Consider the following 26,718-nt stretch of genomic DNA (forward strand, 5'->3'; position numbering starts at 1 on the left):
GGGGTAGGGGTGTTATTTTACCTACAGCCAACAATGTGGCATGGACTTTCAGGATTTGTTTTCGTTGCTTCTGAATCATTCAGGGGAGTTGGTTTTGCAGTTTTGAACCCTTCCGGATTGTAACTGGGAATCATTCTTGTTACAAGTAGAAACGGTTTTACATTTTCATAAGCTAGTTCCAGGGATATGAAGCTAAACAAATGCAAATCTAGGTAAGGACTGTGCAGAACTCTAAATTCCTTCTATTTCCTTTTTTCCTTAAAAAAATATACTGGGTCATAAGTTTCACACATTGTTTGTGCTGAATAAAAAGATTTAATTCAATCTATTTTTCAGTTCTTAACTTTTCTAATATTTATAAATTATTTGGAGGAGGTAGATTTGAAAATGTTCTTTATTGTTTAAAATTATTTAAAGTGCTCTACAATGATAAAAAATTCGGTATCATATACTACAGCTATAATTTGAAGTGTCTAAATGGTCAGCATCCCCTCTCATCCACTGTGTCTGTGCATGTGTGTGTCTGCATGTAGCAGGGCTACAAGGGTGTTCAGGGGTGTTCTGGCTCCTGGGTGAAGCCTTTTGATTTTCCTATTCCTCCTCCTCCTTCAATCATGATTTTGCTTTTTCCATAGTGTTTGTTATTTGGCTCTCAACTGCACAGAAATAGCTACAGAGCTGACTGTATACCACAATTAACCACCGCAATCTTCCAGGAGAATAGAAGTAAGAGTGACACCATGGTCTCGGCAGGTCTCCAGCTCCTTGCTTTCATCCTGGCCTTGTCTGGGGCCTCTGGAGTACTCTCTGCCACTCTGCTGCCAAACTGGAAGGTTAATGCAGACCTGGGCTCCAACATTGTAACTGCTATTGTACAGGTGCATGGCTTGTGGATGGACTGCACCTGGTACAGCACTGGGATGTTCAGCTGCACTCTGAAATACTCCATCCTGTCGCTCCCCATCCACGTGCAGACTGCCAGGGCCACCATGGTCCTGTCCTGTGTTCTGTCTGCTTTGGGGATTTGCATCTCTATAGTAGGAATGAAATGCACTCATTTAGGAGGGGACACACACACCAAGAGTCAGATTTCCTTTGCTGGAGGTGTCTGCTTCATCACTGCAGGGATCTCTGGTTTAATCCCAACAGTGTGGTACACCAAGGAGATCATAGCGAACTTTCTAGATCTGACTGTTCCGGAAAGCAACAAATATGAACCTGGAGGAGCTGTCTACATTGGGTTCATCTCGGCGATGCTACTACTTTTCTCTGGTATTATTTTCTGCACTTCTTATATAAAAAAGAATGCAGAACCATGGATCTACCCTCCCAAGCAGAAACATCTCTCTTCCTGGCAGCCAAGGAGCAGTTTAGCATATAACCTGAAGGATTATGTGTAAAGAGCTGTGCAGTGACTATGCAGTAAGGCTTCTGGGAGCCTGCTAAAATGTTATTAGAATGAAGAAAAGAAACCACACTTATGCCTAACTTCCTGTACAGAGAGTAAAAAATATTAAAAAAATTATGAGGTACTTTAACATGCCAACAAACTACCACATACACTATATCTGTCTTGAACTTTGTTATTTTCCCAATACTGTATTCATGTTTTATTTAAAAGTATATAATTGAAAGAGGACCTGACTATATTAGTAAGGCAATGGGTGACAGTATTAATTTACTTTTAAAGGTAACTTTTTGATTTTTTTTAAGGTGAGTCTTTCTTAATTACAAAGTATAAAATATTTTTGATCAACACTATCACCAAGGGATGTTGAGAAAGAATACCGCCTTCCTTTGCCCTCTGGTGGGGAATGTCTGAGTAACCTGCTTCTGTTTAAAGTCAGAGGATATGAGGAGACCCTAGGAACAGAGGAACAGAACTTACGCAGGTATTGCCCAAGCTATCCACACCAAGTCCCAACTTGCATTCTAATTTCTCATATGTGTTATATAATCTATGCAAACTAAGATTAGACAGAATTAATAAACTGGTGGATGCTATGGCAGCACAAAAAAGCCAATATAAACAAACTAAAATATGGCACTTTTAAAATACAAGCTAAGTAATAAAAGCCCTGCTAGCTTTAAATTACCCAAGAACTTTCTTCTGGATCTAGAAAACAATTAAGTTCATTTCTCCAATTATTTAGCTTTACCCCATCCCAATGAACCTCACGTTTCATGATTTGACTAAGTTACTTTTTATTGAGACGGGGTCTTATTAGATAAAACCGACTGCCTCCTATGTCCTGGGGCTTATAGACATGTACCACGATGCTCAGCTTAGTCACCTTTAAGTTGTACTTTTCCCCTCAAATTTTATCCAAGTTAACAAAACACTGCTATTCTCTTATAAATGAGCATCTTCAGTTAATAGAAGTGAAATAAGTTTTAAAGTATAAAGAATGTTTTTAAATATGCATATAAATTATGACATGTAATTCAAATATTCTAACAAAAATTTGGACTTTTCCCAGGTAAAGAGAAACACTGAGGTTTTCTAGTAATCTATTTGCTAATTTGTGCTTAGTGATTGTTCATAATGCAGCTGCTGAAGGAAAAAGAGTGCACATTAATAACTTAAAAAGTGGGAAGACTGTCTATATGAATAAATAATTTTCATTTGTGTATATAGAAATGAGACTGAACTACTTTAACTCCATTTACTTGTAGCCCTTCGTGCTCTGCACAGTCATTTTATAATAGGACAGCAGAAGTAAAAAGGTGCTACTTCATGGGAAAACAAAGGGGGCCATTTCAGTAGAAGTCTAAATGATTATTTATAATATAATTCCTTGTAGGTGGTCAAATACTTCCTAAAGAAACAAAGTGTTACATTAAAAAGATTGCTAATAAAGAATATCTATAGGTAAATATGTGACAGGACTGCTTTGATCTTGATAGGGTTTGTTCATTTTACTTAATGTATCAGTATTTAGACAGTCTACGTGGCCCAGAATCCTATGTCAAATGTCATTTAATATAGTCCAGGTAATACTTTATTTATCTAAAATACTTTCTTTTTAACTAGACACAGGAATGTTTGAAACTCTCAAGAAGCACCTGCTTTTCACCAAGTAAAGGTCAATTCTTTATGGACTGGAAATGCTGACAGGAAGCATCCAAGGCACAGGCAGCTCTGAGTCCTCTCTGCTGGTTCTCAGTGGGGTGATTTAGCACACAGAGCACATGTACATGCCTGAGACACTCTGAGTTGTCACAACTGGGACACTGGGACTGAATCCAGTGGGAAGAGGGCAGGGATGCTGTTAGCAACGCACTGGACAGACCTTGCAACAAAAGAGTATCCAGCTCTAAAATAACAGGTTATAGATTAACTTATTACCAATATAAAAGTCAAAATATTTTTAAAAATCATGGTTAACTCTGACCTACTGACCACTTATGAATGCCTGTGCATATATATGCATATATACATGCATACAAATGCACAGCTGTGATCAGGATATGATTTATGCCCCAAGTTCTGTGTACTGGATGCCTGATCCCAGTTGGTGCCGATGTTGCAGGCTTCATATTCCTTAATAACTTACCAATCAGTGAGTTTTGCTAAAATACACACCAGCTTAAAAATTTTGCCAAAAATATTCACAGTAAATAAATGTCTAGTATGTGTCAACTAGAGATCACTCTCAGAAACCACAAAAATCTTTCTCTTATTTTCTCAAGGACTGGTGACCATGTAACTTAACTTCCATAAATAGGATACTTTAAGAGTAGAGGGCAGTGATAATGACTGCTGCTACCATATAAACCTTGACATTTTATCACCCGATCTAGGGGAAGAGACCAGCTGGAGTAAGAGTTCTGTAAGTAGGAAATTACTGTGGGGCTAGTGCGTTAGCTCAGTGGGTAAAGGCGCAAGCCTGGCAACCCGAGATCGAAACCCACTTGAAGGCAGTAGAGAAGCCACTCCACAGAGTCGTCCTTTGACACCCACATGCACATCGCGGGACATAAGTCCTTGCATGAGTGTGGGGATGCGCATGCACAGACACACACCAGAAACTAAAAACAAAAAAGAGATGTGATCTTTTTTGCAGTTCTTATTCAAGAGAAGTGAAAGAAAAAGAGTTATGGTATAATCTGCACATAAGTTTTAGATCTTAGAGATCGTTTCCTATGAAGTATCTTGAGTGGAAGAAATACAACAGTTTACACTCATGTACTAACATAAAGACGCAAATACTTACCTCTGGTTTGGGAACAAAAGCTTTTCCTGGAATTGTAAAGAGGTGCTCAACGTTGCAGAGGTACTGGGCCATAATGGAAAGACGACTGCGCTGTTTGCTTCCTGTAGTGGCTACAAGTCTCTACAAAAGGCCAAACAACTTAAGTTTTGGCAAATAGTTAATCCCATCTGAGTAGACAGAATGTATCCAAATTTTGATGCTCATTTTTAAAGTCAAACTATATATATTACTACACACACACACACACACACATCCACGCTATGTGACATAAACATGCAGTCTCAGGGAACAAGCTTCATTTGCTGACACGTACTGTACAGTGTCTGTTGTATCATGTATAATGCACTGAAGAAAATCACAGACCAACAGTGAGTATCAGAGACTTTCAAGCCGCTATTATATTTTATAATAGAAGTCATATGTAAAGTAAATAATCAATAAATATTTTATGAAGAAATTAACAAATAACAAAGAAATATAAAGATAATTTAAAGAGATTTCCTTAAATATAATAAAACCTTGACTGTTCAAGAACCTTTGAAATACAGGTTGTTCTTGACAAATAATTTATGCAAAAAGCTGGGATTTTTTCTTTTAACCAATGACTTATTTTGAAATAAACTAAGTACATAACAAATTGATAAAATGCAACTTGTATGAGAATCTCAACGAGATTTCTAAAAAGAACTTCAATTTCTATGTATATGTAAAATTAAACTTCGGATAAAAATTATATAGTATCAAGAATGGCCAACACACTCCTGAATAATACCAATGATGCTTGTGGGAGACTCACCCCATCTGATATCAAAATTAAGGCATTATTGCTACTAACACAAACAGACCATCAGGACAAAAGCCTTAGCCACAGACCAAGCACATGTAGGCATCTGATACATGAGATGTGAATCTCTAAACAAAAGATAAGGACAGACCATTCATTAAGTGGTACAGGTGTAATTAAGCACTTACAAGAAAGAGGGGGGAGGGCCGAAAGTCCCAACTTTGTACCATAACAAAAGACAAACTGTAAATGAATTAATGATGAGTGAAAAATAAGATTTAAGTCCCTAAAGTGGAGAAGAATGTCTTAAAGATGCAAAAGCAGAAGTTACTAAAGATGTATATATTTTTTCTGTTAAAAGTATTTTCTGTTCAGTCAAAACACTATCAAGATATATCATAGATTATGAACGTATATAGAGGGCCAAAGCATTAGTATTCACAATACAACTGAGATGCCTACACACTAGACATTAGCAGCCATAAGACAAACAACAACCAGAATATTGATAAGGTAAATCATTGCAGAACAAATAAATGAGTTATAACCATAAATTATGTTACACTTAAAACAAAGCAGTGATGTGCAAATTAAAACTAAAACAATCCATAATTTCACACTCATGAGGAATATTAAAAAGAACTAGTCAAGGGTGGGAAGTATTAGAAGCAACAGGGATTCTATGCACAGCAGTGAGAGTAGAAAGGGCAGAAATTGGTATATAAGCATGTTGGACAATAATTTGGCAATAAAAGCTGAAATTTTACAGCATATATACTTACATAAGAATATATACATTATTCCCAAAGTGGAGCATAACAATTCCACTAACATGTGAATGGCCAATAATTTTATCAACGGGGATATGAAGTAACCATTAAAATGAATAAGAGAGATTACTAGCATAGGTTACAGCCCCAATAGAGTATAGATTTTAAAGTGGCAAAAGCAAGCATGATCTGTTTTATTTACATAAAATTCTTAGGATTTTTGTGTGCATACATATACACCTACAATGCAGACAGGAAACATGTGGGAATGACAACTTCTAACACAGCGCGCGCTCTCTCTCTCTCTCGCTCTCTCTCTCTCTCTCTCTCGACTTATTGGTGAAGGTAATGGAAAATATGTTAAAATTGGGTAAGACTGAGAGTAATAGGTACATACAAAGATCACTCATCTTTCTAAACTGTATCATGTCTCTTTGTCCTTGGGCTTTGAGAACACCCCAAGACTCTTGTGAGCTGTTTAGGACCAAGATCACAAACACTAGTAGAAACATCTGAAGCCAGGCGCATGGCAGGCCGTCCATGCTAGGTTTCAGGAGCAGCTTCAGAGCGGTTGCTGTTGGGTCTTCCCCCTCTTACTTCACTGACGTACATCACCTCATGTCGTTACACTCTTTCCACTGCTGCACCTAACCTGGTCTGGGCATAAGATATCATATAATCTGGCTTTTTAGAACTTCACCTTAAGTAAGACAAAAACAAGTTTTGGGATGCTGGAGAGATGGCTCAGTGGTTAAGAGCACTCCAGTATTGGGGAATCCAATGGAGCCCGTGGGCACCAGGCATGGATACACATACACCTGTACAGGTAAAATATTCATACACATAAAATAAAGTAAACTGGAACAAACAAATAGGCTTTCAATGAAAAGCAGAAGAATTTCCTAAGACATGACTGGAGCTCTCACAGCTTCTACTCTGACAGTGGAAGCCATCTCCCACCTCATCCCTCCCTCTTCAGTATACTATAAAAGCAAGAGATGTATATATTCTCAAGTAAATCCTCTTGCTTAGCTCCCTAAGTGCTGGGGTGACAGGCATGATCCACTGTGCCCAGTGGTAAAGCAGATATTTAAAATCCAGCAAGAATATAACCATGATAGTTACAAAGGAGCCCAAGAATTGGGCATCTTGGATTTTCTCCTTAAGACATAGCTAATATGCTACTTTACATTTGAAAGATGTGTTTCCAATGGTGAATTCAAAAGTTTAAAAACTACTTTAACAAAAAAGTTAAACATGAAAAGGGCAGAATTATTCTAATTTGACTTAAAGCATAGTTAAATATATTTCTCTCTAAGCATGAAGCACTTTGTACAATCAGAGACAGGGCATACTAATCCATAATCTAGACCTATTCCATCTCCATAACAAATGTACCAGGTTGTGGAGATAATATTTGAGCCTTAGAATAAAGCAGCATGCAGAACTGCTAATCCATTGAGCAAAAACTCAAGCCAATGTCCAGGAAGCCTGTAAAGACTTTACAGTAACAGCTACCATGAGAAGTTAATGGCCTATTAGTCATTTAAAATGTATTACCATTTTTTAAATTAGACATAGCACAGGTAAAGCTAGGAGTACCAAAGCCACCACGAGATGATGCTTCACTTCTTTATTTGTTCACTTTACACCCAATCACATCCCCACTCCTCTTCTCCTCCCAGTCCCATCTTCCCACCCATTTCCCCCACAGTCCCCTATCGCCCCACTGCAAACCCAGGACATCAAGTTGCACCAGGACTAAGGGCCTCCTCTTTCACTGAGGCAAGATAAGGCAGCCCTGCTAGGGAAACAGGATCCAGAGGGAGGCAACAAAGTCCAAGTCAGACACAGCCCTTGCTCCAGTTGTCAGAGGACCCCCTTGAGGACCCAGCAGCCCATCAGCTTCATATGTGTAGGGGCCTAGGACCAGTCCATTCATGTTCTTTGGTTGGTGGTTAAGACTCTAAGAGCCCCCATGGGCCCAGATTAGTTGGCTATGTAGGCCTTCTTGTGGTGTCCTTGACCCTCTAGTTCCTTCTATCCTTCCCCTCACTCTTCCATAAGACTCCCTGAGTTCCGCCCAATGTTTGGCTGTGGGTCTCAGCATCTGTTTCCATTATCTGCTGGATGAAGCCTCTCAGATGACAGTTATGCTAGGCTCCTGTCTACAAGGATAGCAGAATCTCTGTCCCATCTTTTATCCCTGCACGTCTTGTAGGCAGAACAAATTCTGGGCTGAGGGTTTTGTGGATGGGTTGGTGTGCCCTTCACTCCACTGGAAGTTCTGCCTGGCTACAGGATTTGGCCACTTCTGTTTCAGTATCTGCTACTTCTAGGACATCCTTAGTCATCAGAAATGCAAATAAAACTGACTCTGAGATTCCATCTTACACCATCAGAATAGCTAAGATCAAAAATTCAAGTGATAGCACATGCTGGGGAGCATGTGGAGAAAAGGGACCACTCCTCCATTGCTGGTGGGAGTAAAAACTTGTACAACCACTTTAGAAATCGATCTGGCACTTTCTCAAACTGGGAACAGTTCTACCTCAAGACCCAGCTATACCACTCTAAGCATATACCCAAAAGATGCTTTACCAAACCACAAAGACATTTTCTCAACTACGTTCACAGAAGCTTTATTTATAATAGTCAAAAACTGGAAACAACCCAGACATCCCTAAACAGGAAAACCATTCTACAATCCACAGACCTAAAGAAGCCAAGTAACAAGGAGGGCTCAAGAGAGGATGATTGACTCCCACTCAGAAGAAATAAAACCGACACTGGGGGTGGAGGGAGAGGGGGAACTGGGTGAGAGAGGGGGTAGAGAGGAAGGGGGAGATCAGATGCAGGGAGAGTGGAGACGGATGTGAGAGGGCCAGGAGAGAGAAGGGAAACTGGGGTTGGGGAATCTCTGGGACAAGCTGGAGACCTAGGATGGGGAGGCTTAACAGATAATTTTTAATAATGAAGGCCAGGATACTGAACGAGTTAATTTTTCAGTAAAAGGGAACCACTAAACCTTAAGTTTTAAAAATCCCTCTAAGGATTAGAAAACAAAGCATGAAAGAATTCCCAAAGACAGTATTTCCTTTTGTCTGTTTGTTATTCACCTAAAATAACTAAGTGGGAAATTTATACTTGTACTTAAAAAGCTACAGTCCCCAGCAAGAGCCAACGGACATTAATAGAGGGGCATCATCTTCCCTACTAGGGATGACCATGACCAGCCAAAGTCTCCTAAAAATGGAAGACAGAGAGGTTTAAAACCATTTAAAAAACCCATAGGCCTAGCAAAATTACTTGTGTTCAAGTACGAGCCCTCTACAACCTGTGGAAGACAATGAAGCACTCCCAGCCAGCTGTAACTCTACAGAGAGATTAGATGGGATGTGTTAAGCTCTCAAACTGCGGCACAGTCTGACTCACTTTCTGAGCTGTATCACCATTTGCACACCCTTTAATGTGCCAGCCTAAATCCTTACATTAGATCCTATAGTCCTGAGAAAAGAATAAGTGGAGGCAATTATTTCACTGTTTTATAATTCACAACAAAGTAGAGGTTAAAAAGTACATCTGTGGCTGAAATACAGAATATTACACTCATGATTGTGTTTCAAAGCAAGGGGCCATGTTAGTCAGTACCACTACCCAGTCTTCCCTTGAAACTTTCACCGGCAAAAAATGTCAGAAGAGCCAGTGTTACCCATACTTATAATGCATTCCATAAATTATAGACTTGATACGAACTCAATATTCATGCAAAAATTTAACTAAAATAAGCCTTTGTGGAAGAAAAATAATTGCCTATGGTGAAGTCAAAACAACACTGTCATTAAAAACCACAGCTGCCAGCTGAGTCACTGAAAACATGACTCCACTACTTAAGCCTCTACTCCCCCGTTCTTTCCTCCAAGAATTAAGAGAGCCCAATGCTTTGATTTTCTATTATGTTGTTCCAGAACAAAACTATCAAATAATCCACCAGCAGAAGAAACCAAATCTACCAATGAGGTATAATTAGAAATAGCTCTCTAACCACTAAGCCATGTCTTTCCCGTCCAGTGTTACCCTTTGCTGCTTCCCCCCATCTGCATTTGAGATCCTATTAATTTATCAGTAATTCAGTCTTAAACTTTCCCAAGCTTCTCCAACTATTTCTTCAATGCATGCAAATGTGACATGACAGGTATTCAGTCAAAATTCATCCATCTGACCTCACCTGAGGGTCTTCCTGAGGACGTCCCCCTCTGTCCCACAGAGCTGTTGTTGTTGGGACACCTCACCATCTCCCCGGTGTCTATAATCAGAGCAGCACTTACGTTGGCCTTTGCAGAGTGCTGCTCATCAGAGACCAGTGATGGACAGATAATAATAAGTGGGCTGAGATTTATGTGCTAACAATAGTAAAACAGAGTTTACGTTTACTGTACACAAAAATCAACCCCACATGGATTATGGATAGAAAAGTGAACAGAAAGATACTTTCATAATCTCAAGACATTAAAAATGATTTTCCCAGTAAGATATGAGACTTCATAAATTAAAAATGGAGAATGTCAGGGGCTGGAGGGATGGCTCAGTGGTTAAGAGAACTGGCTGCTCTTGCAGAGGACCTGGGTTAAATTCCCAGCACCCACATGGCAGCTCACAACTGTCCGTAACTCCTGTTCCAAGGGATCTGACACCCTCAAACAGATGCACATGTAGTCAAAACATTAATGTACATAAAATAAAAATAAGAAAAAAATTAAAAATGGAGAATGTTTGATCTTTAAGGAGATCGGTGGGTGGGTGGGAAATGATGAGAGGGTAATGGAGCATGTCTGTGTGTGAACAGAATCAAAGTACATTATATATGTATGCGTGTGGAAGTGTCATAATAAAGCCCATAATTTTGTTGAACTAATATATGGTAGTAAAAACGTTAAAGAAAAAGAAATGTCTGATTTTCAAAAGACACTGTAAAAAGAATAATATAAGCACAGAGAAAGGAAGACTGCAGTACCCTGCACCAATAAAGGACTAGTACATAGAACATGTAACAGCTCCGCACCAGCGAAATGAAGAGAAAGGAACATAAAGGTCAGCAAGAGCAAGCAGGTCAATGGAAAATACCCAAGTGGCCCAAAGATACAATGCTGCTCCATTTCGCTCAAATTCAGCAAAGACAAAATACAGTTCAGCACACCATCACCCCTAGATTAATTTTTAAAAAGTGTAACTCTAATAATACCCAGAACTGGCAAAAATATGGAGCAAAATGAACTCATGGGTACACTGTTGGTAGGAACAGAAAGGCCTGATGACTCCAGAAAACAGTTTAGCATTACCTAACCAGAATGAAGCTTGCATTTTCACTTCTGGACATACATCTTATCCAAAGCTTGCCCTGTGCCTAAGAGTTTTCACAACAGTTTCAGTCATAGTAATAAAGAGCTGAAGTGAATCTTGGGTCCCCAACTATGAGACTGGACAGATTACAATAGTGAAAGAGTGGGCAGGATATAAGAGCTAAATAAATAAATTATAAGTAAGAGCACATGTGTGAGCCTGAGTGCTTACAATAAACACACATACATACTGTATGATTGCTTCTTAAATAAAGCTTAAGAGTGGACAAACCTCAAGTATATGATGTACATGGATACAAATCTATATAACAAGACTGTGGAAGGGAACAATCCAAAACTCAGTCTTTATTACCCAGTATTAGGGAGCAAAGAGGAGATGCAATCAGTGAGGTAGGTTATAGGATGCAGATACTCTCCTTAAGCTTTCCCTTGCTGTTGTATCTGTCAGCTGCCCTTGCTTACCCTGGAGGTTCACTCTGTAAACTTAGAACACTTAGGCCATGATAATGCAGGCTGAGCAGGTACCACTGAGGTAGGACGTGTGCGTGTTGGGGTGAGGATCAAGTGAAAATCTATTATCTATGGATTGGATAATAAAGTTCTCTTCAGTATCAAATTTGTCATGTTGTCTTTTAAGTATCACCCTGAGAACTGCAGAGGAGTAACTTTAAGACAGCACAGGCCACTCTCCATCTATGAGTGGACGGCCAACATCATGCAGGTTTCCTCTTTCCTGGGTTTTGTCTATGGCAGGCCTTGTGCTGACCACAGTGCCCTCCTTGGCTGACAAGTATAATTCATCTCCATCGGGAGCACCTAGTAGTCATATCTGTTATCTTCATTACATGTCTTAACTTTTGGAAGAACTTTTGTTGGTATTTTTATTTGTAATGGAAAAGTACTGGCATAGAAAACACAGTGGTAAATATAAAGTAGTATTTTGTTTGCAAATTTGATAATACAATGAAATGTCCAGAAAAAGAAAAGATTTACCTCTGCCACTTCCTTTTGAAATGTTAACGTCATCTTAGTTCTCCCATAAACAAAAGGTCCATCTTTAAGAGAAATATTTTCAAGCCACTTGATAATCAATGGAGTTGAAACACTAAAAGGCAGATTTCCAATAACATGTACATTTGGAGGATCTGTTTGGTGGAAGAAAACAATTTGGAATGAATACAAGATTATATTCTGAATATGATCTTAATTTAATGTAAAACAAACTAGATATTATGAGAATCAAATGAAAGCATATGAAAAGATACAACTCAGTATTTTTCAGTTCTCCTAAAATGCATTTTTTCACAGTTCCGTATTTATTGAGGAAAAAGTTCTAAGAAAGCTCATGAAATGAGATGTTTTAAAGAAAAAGATATTTTCTTTAGACACAATGAATTTCAAGTACCCATGGGGTTGTCAGATCATTTAGATGCCCAAGAGGGGGATACAAGCTGCGTCTAAGATTTGAATGCTTGAAATATTTAGGTGAAAAATAAAACCAGAGGGATAGGGTAATCTAGGCAAATCATTAGCATAAGAAGATGCCAAAAAAGAAAATCTCAGAATCAAACAAGAAGTGGGTTAAAAAACAGCAACAAGAGAAAAAACTACAAACACCAAACCTCTAAACCACTGGCAAAAAATAGTTCCCAAATGCCTGGGAGAATGGTGGGGTCTGCTAATCAGGAGGATAGTGCAGAGAAGTCATGAAGGTGATACAGGACAATCAGGTGGCTGTGGTGCTACCATGGCTGGGTCAGTGACAGAGCTGCAGGCTCTGTGCTGAGAGGGTCAGCTTGAAGGTAGAGACTATGAACACAAGCAACTCTGAAGGAGCCTGATCCTGGGGAGGCCAGAGATATAGGAATGGCTAGATCTGTCAAAATCTCTCTTCCACTTATTCTGCGAGTTCTGTTAGCAATCCATATGCCTTAGACTATCTGGTTTCCTAAAAGCTGCACATTGCAGGTATCCAGTAACCGTCTGTCTTTGAAGGAAGAATGCCTTGGCTGGTCAGAGTCACTGTGAAGGCAAAGGAAAAAGAGATAAAGTTTTTTGGTAGCCAGGTTTAAACATTTGAAAAATAGTAACAAGACTTTGTATAGTATCATAAAAATATAAAGTTTATTTGCACAGAAACTAAAATGTGAAGATATGAGACAAGAAAATTGGAATTAGGGAAAGCTAAACCAGCCATGGTAGTGCACACCTGCAATGACAGTACTTGAGGTTAAAGCAGGAGAGTTCTCAAGTTTAAGATCATCCTGGCTAAAAATTACAATGTCCATTATTTAACTCTGTTCAGGTAATTCCAATAGAAATATACAAAAGCAAGCGCTTTATTATAATAGATATGCAATAGCTGAAACAAATATCTGTGATATGAATGACCAACCCCCCACAGAGCAATAAACAAGCAAACAAACAACAAACAGCCCCCCTCTTCAAACCAAAGGCACTTACCATCTTCCCACTGTCTTCTAATGTTGTCTGGAAAAGCCTTTTCTATCTTATATGTCAGCACATCTCCATGGACAATCCTCAGTTTTCCAGGTGCTGCATCAGAAAGCATCTAGTGTACAAAAGGTCAATAAAATGAGCTCATAAACTTCTGGGCAGCAAAACTGAAACTCTTAACCCTGCACAGCATTTAGTTGGTGGGAAAGCTAAACACTATGGGTGGTCACTGCTGAACTGACATCAATCCATGGCCAATGAAACCACTGTGTTTCCGTTTAACACAATGAAGGCTTAGGGACAGTAATAGAGAATGGGGAGATGGCTTAGGATGTAACAAATAGCATATTAGTCTAATTTAGAGAGTTAGAATGACTTGTGTTTCCGCATGGAACTTACCATAACTTTCAACTTCCATCTGAAACGTCAACATAACACACTAAGACGCCTTATTATGAAATATTGAGGGTTCAGAGTAAAGTACATGAAGATGAGCTGATTCAACTAAGCCTGTATACACCAAATGTACACAAAGGAGTTCTAATGTACCCAAAACTTTTGATGTAATCTTTGAGTAAATCCAAAGTAAGCAGAAAGTCCCGTGCCAGGCCAGGCAGCACGTGACATTTTGAGGCACACCTGACCACAGCATCTTTACTTTCCTGAATCACAGTCACTGTCAACCTAAGAATAATCGTGCATGTTTTCATAGTAGTTACCTCTCAGCCTATTTCTATTTCCAATTACCTGTTTCCTTTTCCCCTTCAGTCTTTCTTAGGACAAAAGACAACAGTAAGGGCTTGGGACTTAGCTCAGTGATAGAATACTTGTCAGCATATGCAAATCTTTGTGTTTTACCCCAGTCCCACAAAACCGCACTAACCACCAACAAAACTCTTTTCTTTGTACTCTTGAGCTTTTTCTCCTTAGTTCAGTCCTTAGCATCAGACGCTAAAAGGGGGCCCTTGGCTTAGATGAGCCTTAAGGCTGAGCCAAACCGGGTATGAAGTCCTTCTGCATCCAATACAAAACTCTCTTCTTGGTGTCCTCGGTAAAATAAATATCAGGCTGTCTTTGAGCTTACCATGCTTAAATTCCATACTTCTGACATTAACACTCAGGGATTATTTTAAGCCATCATGGTTTGCTTATTTATTTACTTATTCATTTATTTATGTCAGGGTTTCTCTGTGTAGCCTTGGCTGTCCTAGAGTCACTTTGTAGACCAGGCTAGCCTCAAACTCACAAAGATCCACCTGCCTCTGCCTCCCTGAGTGCTGGGATTATAGGAGTGCGCCACTGCACCTGGCTTGATTTGCTAAAATTTAAACCAATCAGTTTCAGATAATATGTCTTAGAAAATGCAGTAATTTCAAGATATGGGATGTTTGAACTGTATAAACACAGTGAATTTAATGATAACATTTACCAATAATGAAGAGGGCGAAGTTTTCTCTACAATTATGCTTCCCATAATTAAAGCAAAACAAATTAGCATATCAAAAAACAAAGAGGCAGAACTAAAAGTGTCTGTTATACAATGTCAATATATAAAAAGTAATTAAGTAATTAGTAATTAGGACTAAAGCAAAACAATGTAAACCTGCCTCTTTGGTATTAATTTAAATGCTCTGATAACTGCTTGAAATGTTAATTTTTCCATACTCTCACATACACTACTGCATACTAAAAGCATCAAAAATAGCAACCTACTTCCCTTTCCTAGTACAAAGTTGCTTTTCTATTCTATCTCTTTTGGACTCCCATTCATGATTACCACTCAGTCAAGACAAACCAAATCCATCTTGTAGAAAGTCTGTTTCCTCTGACAACTGTGTTGCCTCAGCTTCCCTTGTCCAAAAGGTCACTGCAGGAGGAATGAGCTAGAGTGGAACCTGAGGCAGTTATGAGGGCAGGATGGGTGGGGCCAACCAACTGAACTGACATTATGATTATAGAAAACCACCTTTTAAACACTTAAATGCTATGCTCAGCAGCAGCACATACAGACTCCCTACTGTATGTAGGGAAAGATGTTTTCATCAGGTCCTGCTTTATGGGGTGGGAGAAATCACTCTTACACTTCCAGAACAACCCTTCACGTTGGAGGCAGAACATGATGGGTTCAGAGCACAGCCTACCATGCTAACAGGTGAGTATTCACACAGCCACTCTCAAGCTGTTCTATTATTTTAATGTTAGTTTTCCAATATATTCTTCTAAAATGCAATGTGAAATAGCTTTCACTAAGGCTGAAAAAGGTAGACCACCACATCACAAAAAGAAGAAGCGCACATGTAAAAACGACTGCTACACACACTATCAGAACTGTTAGCTCCTGGCTGGCATAATGGCATACGTAATTCTTACTCTGTGATAGAAGCAATTATACCAAGCCCTAAAGAGAGAAAGTGTTCTTCTTGTATTAGGTTTTGTAAAAGGCACATGAAACAACATAATGGCCATGTCTTTAATAATAAGGTTAGATATCATATGCAGAGGCATTCTTTCCTCTCATTAAGTGAACGTGTTTCTGCAGCTGTAACTGTGTTCTACCTAGGTGGCTTTTTGGCAACATAATTTGATGAGAAAAGAACTCATGCAATTCTTGGAGCTCAGGTAGAAATTAAAATTTCCTTGAGAACAAGAAGAACTGTATCGAATAGTTATTCGGTGTGTTTCTTCATGCAACCTTCTCACAGTACTGCTCCTAGCAGTCAACATGTCTGAGCTAAGCATTAACTATCCTCTTCCTAATTTGTCACATAATAGAGTCCAAATTCTGCTGAAATAAATACTAGCAGTAGGGCTAGGCAAAATTCTAAAGAAAACATGAGAAGAATCACGGTATATGATAGAAGGTTTAAAAAAATGTCCAAAGAGGCTACTCTTACAAAGGAACGTAAGTGGATGCTACAATACCTTTTTTTTTTTTTTTTAAAGGAGACTACAGCTTCTAAGTCAGTGTTTGCTTCTTAAACAGGGCAAAGAAACCACAGTAGAAGCTCATTTGCCCAGCCCCATCAAGGACGAGAAGCGTGCGATTTAACTAAATTTCCTTATGCAGTGTTCACACCTTCATGTATCAGCACCCCTCTAGGAAGGAACTTGCAGAAGTTAATCTTAACACACTACACTGCCCAACTCTCTTTGGTAAGCCAAGACTACAGAAATCAGTTTCTTCCTTTTCTTGGTAACCTGAGGTACGAGAACAGGGGTTATGGAGGCTACGGCATCCCTTATCACTGAATGACTTTCCATTTCTTTTTTTGCAGCTTTCCTACCCTTAGTAACTTCTGTTACAACAGACCTGCTTCTGCACTCATCTCTACACTTCTGAATCACAGTGGACTAAAAAATCTCTTTGGGGCTGGAGAGATGGCTCAGTGGTTAAGAGCGCCACCTGCTCTTCCAGAGGTCCTGAGTTCAATTCCCAGCAACCACGTGGTGACTCACAACCATCTATAATGTAATCTGATACCCTCTTCTGCAGATAAAGTACTCATATGCAATAAATAAAATAAATAAATCTTTAAAAAAAAAAAGAAATCTCTTTGGCTGTAAATGATTTTGCTTACTTGCAGAGTTTTGTCCTATAATTTACTACAGTAACTTATGTGTTTAAAGTAGGCAAATTAACAGAAAGGCAATCTTCCTTTTCAAAAATGTACTACAGATTAAAAACAAAAATCTCATTATCTTTATAATTAAATACAGACCTTTCTGCCACAATATCAAAATAACTTTTTATAAGGGAACACCTTATAAAATGATCGGAAGGGAGATGTCTACAGTAACCATCAGTCTCCTGTCATCTGGCTCCTGGCCAGCAGGTAAAAGGTAGCGATGACTCCCGAGGTTCCTAAGGGAAAGGCAAAGCTAGAACAGTTTCAACAGCAAACTGGAGGTCAAAGGCTAGTAAGGGGACTCCGGTCTGTACACCGATCATTTGATTTTCAACCCCATGAGCTCTCTGCCATACCTATCACAAAAAGCTTGATGCAATACTAAAATAGCCAGTGATTCCCTTTGTGTCTCCATGATTCCATGAAGTGAGCACACAGCCTATTGGTTGAGAAGAATCCTTGATCTTCCTACACTAAACTGGAATATTAGACACCAGACATACACTCCTTCCTTAAACCAGCCAGTAAACACACACACACACACACACACACACAAATAAATTTCAGGAGCCGGGCGTGGTGGTGCATCCCAGCACTTGGGAGGCAGAAGCAGGTGGATTTTTGTGAGTTCGAGGCCAGCCTGGTCTATAAGTGAGTCCAGGACAGCCAAAACTACACAGAGAAATCCTGTCTCAAAATACCAAAAATGTAAAATAAATAAATAAATAAATAATTTTCAGGCTTTGTGTGCATTCTATATATGAAACACTAAGCCTGTGTTCTATGCTATAAAATAAATTTGCATAAATTTGCTATGGCACGGTATACAAGTAATTTTCTGACAATGAAATTAAAATAAAAAGATATATGGAAAAGCGCAAACTAAGTGACACATCTCTAAATGGCCCACAAGTCAAATACAAATTAAAAGGAAAAGGGAATTTTGAATTTCTGCTGAAAATTTTCTCTAGCCTAGTACCTCAAAAGCAGATACAAAACAAAGTACTCAGTGGTCAATCTTCATAAATATTAGCTATTATTATAGTTGTTAGTGGGTAAAACAAACAGAAAAGGAATTAAAAGTTAATTTTAATGGAATTAAAAAAATATGATGCTTCAAAATTTGTGGTTGCCTGACAAAGCAGAAATCTATAGCATTAATCTCTAAGAGAACAGGTCAATGACTCAGCGACCACCTTTACACTAGCTACAGAGAAAGCAACAAATGAAGCTCAAAGCAAACAGAAAGTGAGATTTCAGAGCAGGAGTCAACAACACTGAAAACAGAAAAGTAAATGAAATTATAGTTGTATTTTAGAGATCAATAAAGTTAACTAATCTATAATTAAGTCAATTAGAAAAATAAATAGGTATACATGAATGACCTGTATCATAGAAAGGAGAGGTGGCAATGGTTGGACTAACATTAAAAAAAAAAAAAAAAAAAATCAATACAATTCATCATATTAACAGATACAAGAAGAAAAACATTTCAATAATTCCAGGAAGAGCACCTTTTTGTTGTTGTTGCAAATCCAATATTCATTGATTGCAAAAGAAGAAAACACCATCCCTTAACAAACTAGGAACAGAAAAGACTTTTCCTCAGCTGGAGAAGGAGACCTAGAGCAAACGCCAAGATCACAGTTGAGGTTGAATATTCTCCCCAAGTCAGAGAGAAGGCACGAGTGTGCACTCTGCCCACTCATGGTCAACACTGTACTGCAGGCCTAGTCCATGGTCAGACAAGAAGAAGAAACTGAGGCAAAGGGTTTAGAATGGGGGCAGAACTGTTTTTATTTGATGACATGACTAATAGACGCATAAACATAACAAGGAATCTACAAAACAGCCACCAATAAAGAAGTTTAGTAAAGTTTCAGCATACAGTCAGATCTAAGAAGTCGGCAGCAATGGCCACTGGAAAGTAAAATAAAAACCAGTGTTGGGTGCAAGGGCATCAGAATGCATGAACGTCTTAAGTGTAAATCTGGCCTGTGCAAAATTTGCACACAAAGACTATAAAGCAGTGCCAAGAGAAAGTATAAAAAAAATTAATATACAATGTTCATAGACCAGAAGATTTTCTCATTAGTGAACTCTCACTAATTTCTAGTTTCAATCTAATTTCAATCAGAATCCCATCATGCTTTAATTACCTAATTTACTTTCTTTGAATATAATTTAGTTGTTAGAATCAAGTTGTTAGTTTATTCCTTTTTTTTAAAAAAGCACAATTAGATTTTGATTTAGATGAGCTACCTTAACAGTTTGGTAGTTTTGTTAAAAAAAATTAACATAGGCAGAATATCAGACTCAGATATTGTACCCCTAGGTCTTTACTGTACAAAAATGAAAGCATGCACTTATAAAAAAGTTGCATGCTAATATTCAAATGGTTTGTTATGCTACTGCTAAGAAAGTCCATCAAAAGGTGAATATCTACAAAATTGGTACATTCACACAGTAGAATATTATATACCAACAAACAAGAGAAAGCTTCTGATAAACACATCAGCATTGTGAAAATTATGGAAAAGAGACACACAGTATTAACTAAAAAGTACATACAAAATCATTACAGTCATATAGAATACTAAAAGAGAGAAAAGTACTGGGCATGGTGGTGCATGCTTTTTAATGACAGTACTTAGGAGACAGAGGCAGGTGGATCTCTGGGAGTCTGAGGCCAGTCTGGTCTACAAAGGGAGTCCAGGACAGCCAAAGCTCTTTTACACAGAGAAACCCTGTCTTGAAAAATCAAAACCAAAACCAAACCAAACCAAGCAACCCCAAAACCCTCAAAAAAGGGGAAAAATCTTCCTTACAGAAAGCTGATCTGTTGTCAGGCCTCGGCAAAGGGAGAAGGAAGCAATGCATTGCAGGTTACACCTTCTCACGATCATGGCTGCCATCTTCAGTGTGAGGATGATGCCACAACACGTCAGTAATTTGAGACTTTCCACTAAGTGTGGTTTATTAAAACTCAATTAAATCACAATAAAACAGTCAAACAAAGTACTCACTGATCACTTCAGAAATATTAGCTATCACTATAGTTACTAATGTATGAAACAAACAAAAGGAAACATTTATGACTTTATCTCCAAGTTCACAACTGGGAGAAAAAAAATCTATGGTTTCAAGCTCCCTGATACATCCATCATAAAACCTTATTCTCCTTCAGGACACAGATTCCTCTCAGTCACAAAAATGGAAGAAAAATAAACAACCACAAAGTAATGACGAAGAACTGCACAACCTGAGCAATAGTGTTTAACTTAACAGAAAGCAACCTGCTGATTAGCAGTCTCCTGGATCAATTCTTAATCACCCCAGGTGCCCAAGACATGTCGACAATAACTTGATGTTAATAAAAGTCCAATAAAGCCAGGCTTGGTGGTGCACACCTTTAATCTTGGCACTCAGGAGCCAGAGGCAGGCAGATCTCTGGGTTTGAGGCCAGCTTAATCTACAGAGTGAGTTCCAGAACAGCCAGGGCTACAGAGAAACCCTGTCTAGAAAACCAAAAAGATTCACTGAATGATTACCAAGTGTCAGGCACTCACTAAACACTAGTAACAATTCTATGAGTAAAGTAAAGCAAAACACACAGAATTTCTCACCTATAGGCACACACAACTAGTCAGAGTCTGGGTCAGTCTCGTCAGCCAGAGGGAACATGAATGTCCCTTACCATAAAAACCACCTATGCTGCTTTCATATACTAGACATGTTTCCTCACCCATCTAACACACGAAAGAGACGCTCCATGCTATTACCAGGTGCTCCATGCTATTACCAGGTGCTCCATTCTATTATCAGATACTCCATGCTATTATCAGATACTCCATGCTATTACCAGGTGCTCCATTCTATTATCAGATACTCCATGCTATTATCAGATACTCCATGCTATTACCAGGTGCTCCATGCTATTACCAGGTGCTCCATGCTATTACCAGGTGCTCCATGCTATTACCAGGTGCTCCATTCTATTATCAGATACTCCATGCTATTATCAGATACTCCATGCTATTACCAGGTGCTCCATGCTATTACCAGGTGCTCCATTCTATTATCAGATACTCCATGCTATTACCAGGTGCTCCCTCCCTCACAGCCACCTCATGATTATGCTGTAACAACTGAATTAATCTGCAAACGACATACTTTCAGCCAGAAGATACTTTATAAATTATTACACTTTCTTTAAAAAATAATTCTACTAGCTTAGAAATCACTAAAAGGGAATCCCTAAAATAGATCACTCTCTTTCTGCTTTTGCTCAGTTTTATGATTAATTTAGGACATGTAATAGAGCATATCTTTACACACTGAGACATTCCTTACAGGAAAAAGGAGCCTATTTGGTAATTTAGTGCCCATCCTTTTTATTTTTTTTGTTTTGTTTTGGTTTTTTTCCCCCAAGACAGGGTTTCCTCTGTGCCCATCCTCTCTAAGGCAAGTTCCTTTCCTGCAAAAAAGACACTAAAATTTCATTTTGCTGCTTGAGAAATGGATAAGAAATCAAATGTAAATTTCCTATGATTTATCTTGAATTAGCTTTGATATTTAAAAACCAGTCCAAAACCTCTTGATAATCCATGCTATTTACTTTACTATCACCTGACACATTTAGTCAGCTGTTATGATAGAGAACAGTCAATGATGATTTCACTCACCACATGGGACACTGCATGCCTGCTTTGTAGCACTGACATGCAGTGGTGATAGAGGAATAAAGACCCAGATCTTTATCCTCGTGGCACTTACATCCAAAGGGGCGAGACCGACAACAAATGAACAAGAGTAATGTAGATTCAGTGTGCCCAGCAATGGCAAATAGAGGTAGAATTAGGAGACAGGGACTCCAGGGGATGGTGGAGCATGAGAGAGAAGAGGGTGGTGGTCGCTCTTGTAATAGTTGGCCTTTAGATGTCTTTAGTTACAAACAGAGGGGACTCTATAAGTTGATGTGGGAATGAACACAGATTGTATTCACCTTCTTATTGATGGGAAAGATGCATATCACAGATGGGGAGATTTGACAGTTAGGAAGCCTCTTTGAGGAGTGAGAAAGTCAAGTTAACGTTCTCTATGTCCACTTGGGGTAAAAGAATGAACACAAAGAACATCATCAGCTAGTCTCAGCAACGACAACAACCGTGGCACTTCCATGGCCAACGGCATGTTCTTCCTAAAGCAAACAGAACACTAAACATCACCTTTGTTTCATGAACATTCGTCATGTGTCACCCCCAAAATCAAATTAGCAATCTGAAATGAATTCTGACAGGCAAAACTAGATACAATTAAATATCATGCAATTATTTAACACATGAAAACTAGGGAAAGCCAGATGAGAAATATAAACTCACTAGGTATCTAAAGAAGTCAAGTGCCCACAAAATCCTAGATTTTAAATTTTCTCAAAGGTATTCCAACATATTCAAGTATTTGCATATACTAGTTTTGAACACATTTGCTTTTTTAAGTGTAAGAATGTGAATAATCTTACTGTTTGCTCCGTTACAGTCACATAATGAATTGCTATTCATACGGCTTAAAGCTCAGAGCTCTTTCAAAGTTTTAGAATTACATAGAAATCAAAGGCCATTCAGTCATCTATTGCCTCTTATGAGGAATTTATGTACAAGATCTCTGATATAATCTGTCCGACTGTTTGCCAATGTTTTCAAAACCCAATGTTACTTTTATTTCAAACCCTCAACCCTGCCTCCTTTAACCTCTACTTTTTTTCCCCTCAGGAATAATCAAAACAAGTTTATTCTCTAGGGCATAGGTAGGTAGCATTTCAAATTTCAGGTGAAACGTCCCCTAATTTTTTTCTATAACAGCACTGTGTGTCTAAGAATGCATGTAGAATTTCACTCAAACCCCACCTATAGTTCTGATTCAATTTCTTTCTTTAAACATAAAAATTCTCTTGTAAAAATGCTTAAACTCAACAATTAATTCCTCTTGATGAGGCTCTAGTCTTTATCTTTTTCATGTTTTGTGTGTTGAAATGCTTTCTGGAACCCAAAGAAAGTTCTCTAAAGTCATGCCAATTGGTCATTATTGACAATTATTTTTAGTCCTTTCCAAAGAACTGAGCCGTAATATACACAGCTTCTGAACAAAGAAAACCATAGAAATGACTGATTTATTTAGCATTCACATGTAAAGTGTTTTTATTCAAACTTAACCAACAGATCATTTGGTGATTCCTCTATACAATGCAGTTTTCTATGACTCTCTAGTGACAGAACCCTGACCTTTGGGATAGGGCCTGGAGAGCTGCAGTTTGAGGGACTATCTACGTAGTCTTTGGTCAACATGAAGACTTAAGAATTATGGCCTAAGATTTCATTTGATTTTTGCTTTAAAGAGAGAGAGAGAGAGAGAGAGAGAGAGAGAGAGAGAGAGAGACAGACAGACAGACAGACAGACAGACAGACAGAGAAAGACTTTAAGTATCTCACCTGTAATCCTGGAATAAATCGAGTGTCCTTTTCAACCACCAGAAGTTCAGCAATATTGGCATTGAGAAGGGATCTTGTGATTCCCCCAGGCCCAGGACCCACTTCATAAACATAAACATCTGCTAGATCACCAGCTTTCCTTACAATTTTGTCTAAAAAAAAAAAAAATAATAATAAGTTTTAGTTGAGTTGGGTGTGGTGGCACATGCCTTTAAGTAAGTCTAGGACAACCAAGGCTACCCAGAGAAACCCTGTGTAAGGGGTAGCGGGGAAGGTTTTAGTTAGCTTTATTATCACAGCAAATTTCATAAGAATTCTCAAGCCACTACTGACTGTTTAACTAACTCTACACCAACACATAACAGTCATTAATACTCTGTACCACTGTGTTGCATCAATTCCTTAACTGAAGAGGATTATCCTGACAATTTCCTTAACTTAACTTAACTGATACTGCATTTTCTGTTTTCCACCTAACCAACCAGTTCCTGAGACTTAGCTAGATGAGCACGCAGCACATTATATCCTTGGACACCAGGCATCTGACTATGTTCACAGGCACTCTTCCATCTTCACAGGTAAAAATCTGACAGGAGAATGCAGTAAGTTTTCATCTACAGTTATCTGCAGGTCAGAATGACAATCACAATACATTCCCACATCACTAGGCTCTGAAATTTGAATTCTTAAAAAAAAAAAAAAAAAGATTTATTTATTTATTACGTATACAGTGCTCTGCCTGCATGTCTGCCTACAAGCCAGAAGAGGGCACCAGATCTCACTACAGATGGTTGTGAGCCACCATGTGGTTGCTGGGAGTTGAACTCAGGACCTTTAGAAGAACAGCTAGTGATCTTAACCTCTGAGCCATCTCTCCAACTCTTACTCTTTTCTGTGGGAACCAGAGTGACAGGAAATAAAGGTACTTGTCTTAGTAAGCTCTGGCAGAGGGAGGAGGGAGACTGAAACCCAAACTTAAGGGTTTGGCACTGGCATCATATATATATATATTTCTTTTTTCAATGTGTTCCTGTGACGCTTAAGAATGAAACCACTGGCTCAGAGGTTAAGAGCACTGGCTGCTCTTCCCAAGGTCCTGAGTTCAAGTCCCAGCAACCACATGGTGGATCACAACCATCTGTAATGAGATCTGGTGCCCTCTTCTGGCCTGCAGGTCTACATGCAGGCAAAAATACTACATATAAGAAATAACTAAATCTTTAAAAACAACAATAGCAAACAACAAACAACAACAACTGTTAAAAAAAAAAAAAAAAAAGAACAAGTAAAGGACCTAAGAACCTGGAACTCCCATGGACACATGAGAGAGAGAATTAAATAAACCGAGGGGCTGTCGATGTAATTCAGGCATGAAGCCCTGGGCTCCACACTCAGCAATCATTAACTGAAGCATTCACGGTGGCATATGCTTGTAATTTCAGCACTTGGGAGGTGAAGGCAGGAGGATCAGAAGTTCAATGCCATCTGCTATGTCGGGGGTTTGAGGCTAGCCGTAGACACAGGAGACTGTCATAAAAAGAAACAAACAAACTGTATTTCAGCAGAAAACGATGCTTTATATTTACTATGTGCTAAGGACTGGGAGAGGATGGCATCAGCTATTGCTAGAACCAAAGAATCTAGAACTGGGCATCTGAAGCTTCTTATAGGCCTTTTCTATAAAATAAAAGATGAGAAAACTCAGTGGAGTTAACCGGTTTACTCAAATTAACACTGCTATGGGCAGAGTAAAGACTCCAAACTCACGAAAGAAAACTGCTAATTTATTTTTGTGGCCCATGCATAATGTAATCAAAATTGCTTTGTGTGAGTAGGGGTCGTCGTGACACGCTGCCCCTTTTAATGTGAGACTGTCGACTCCAACAGACAACTAGTGCCCTTATTTACAACAGGTGCCCGTATTCTCACACGTGGATAGCATCACTAACACGTGAGTGGTAAGTAAATCAACAGACAGCTGTGAAAACTCCTCAAAACATGGGTGTCAAACTGGTGACCTTCACCCTATATAAATTTTACCGCAGAAAAGCTACTTTTAAAGAGGCTCAAGGATGCCAATTTACTAAACTGGAAACTCAAGCCTGTTGCTCTGGTACCATAGTGCCAGCGCTGGCATAAGCTGTATGCACTGCTTGCTCACTATGAATTTACAGAGCGAATATATCAGGAGGGAGTCTTAGACTGAGGAAGTGGATCTTTATCCTATTTGCTATTTTGGATTCGTTTTTAAACTAGGTCTCTCTGTCTCTAACTGGCGGCAATCCTCCTGCCTCTGCTCCGCGAGGGCTGAGATTACAGGCGCGCCAGGTTAACGAGGGACAGACTGGGAGCACGGTAAAGAGGAAAACTGCAAAGTATAACTCAAATCCCGCTCCGTATGAAAGCGCGCGGGAAGCAACTCGGGCTGGCAGAGCGAGCAGTCCACCTCGGAGCGTCGCCTCCTCAGCCCGCGAGCAGGACGCGAGGGGCAGCGCGCTCCTAAGGGTCAGAGAAGCGCTTGACTGACAGCGGCCCGGCCCGCCCGGTTCCCTCACCCACCCACGCGCGCCCACCGGGGAGACCCGGGAGAACGGACCACTCAGCCACCTGTCAGCCTCAAGTCCAGCAGGAAATTCTGGGAGAGCTGCTTCACCGCTCGCAGCCCGAACAATTTAATGATCTCCCGAATGGTGGGCAACGGGGGAAGCCGGAAAGTGCCGAGCTTCCCCGAGGCAGCCATGGGGCCCACGCGCACGGCCCGACCTCACGCCGCGGCTTCAAGCTTCTAGAGCGTGGAGGGGGCGGGGCATAGGAGGCGACGGCCCGCCTCTGAGGCCACTTTGTTGGTTGGAGAAGCTTGCCGGAAATGACGAAAACTTACAGGAAGTGTGTGTATGTGTGTACGTGTGTGTGTGTGTGTGTGTGTACTGGGGGCGCACGACCGCGTCAGGCCCAGAGCGGTGCAGGCTGGGTGCGGGAGGGGGTGGGCCCTGAGGGGGCGTGGTATTTCTGGGCG

The 26,718-nt window shown here is 39.5% G+C and overlaps 2 protein-coding genes across 3 annotated transcripts in view; one reads left to right on the top strand and one right to left on the bottom strand.

Annotated features, from left to right (window-relative positions):
* Tfb1m (transcription factor B1, mitochondrial) overlaps positions 1–26,518 on the bottom strand; it is a 39,075-nt gene extending 12,557 nt beyond the window's left edge. Inside the window, exons 1-5 of one of the 2 annotated variants that reach the window (XM_051164104.1) lie at positions 26,310–26,518; positions 23,703–23,854; positions 13,595–13,703; positions 12,125–12,276; positions 4,218–4,337 (exon numbers count right to left, since the gene is read on the bottom strand). In XM_051164104.1, coding sequence (XP_051020061.1) covers positions 4,218–4,337; positions 12,125–12,276; positions 13,595–13,703; positions 23,703–23,854; positions 26,310–26,442 — 666 coding nt within the window. In that variant the 5' untranslated portion in view covers positions 26,443–26,518. Of the gene's footprint in view, positions 1–4,217; positions 4,338–12,124; positions 12,277–13,594; positions 13,704–23,702; positions 23,855–26,298 lie in introns of both variants that reach the window. The other variant, XM_051164105.1, reaches the window with a different exon arrangement.
* Positions 576–1,781, top strand: Cldn20 (claudin 20). The gene has a single exon (XM_051164107.1). The coding sequence runs from the start codon at positions 741–743 to the stop codon at positions 1,398–1,400; it is 660 nt and encodes a 219-aa protein (XP_051020064.1). The 5' UTR covers positions 576–740; the 3' UTR covers positions 1,401–1,781.
* Positions 26,519–26,718: the final 200 nt, after the last annotated feature.

Source organism: Acomys russatus, chromosome 21, assembly GCF_903995435.1.
Source record: "Acomys russatus chromosome 21, mAcoRus1.1, whole genome shotgun sequence".
NCBI lineage: Eukaryota > Metazoa > Chordata > Mammalia > Rodentia > Muridae > Acomys > Acomys russatus.

Coding starts and splice junctions, on each gene's coding strand:
- Cldn20 (XM_051164107.1), top strand. CDS start 741: ATGGTCTCGGCAGGTCTCCAGCTCCTTGCTTTCATCCTGGCCTTGTCT.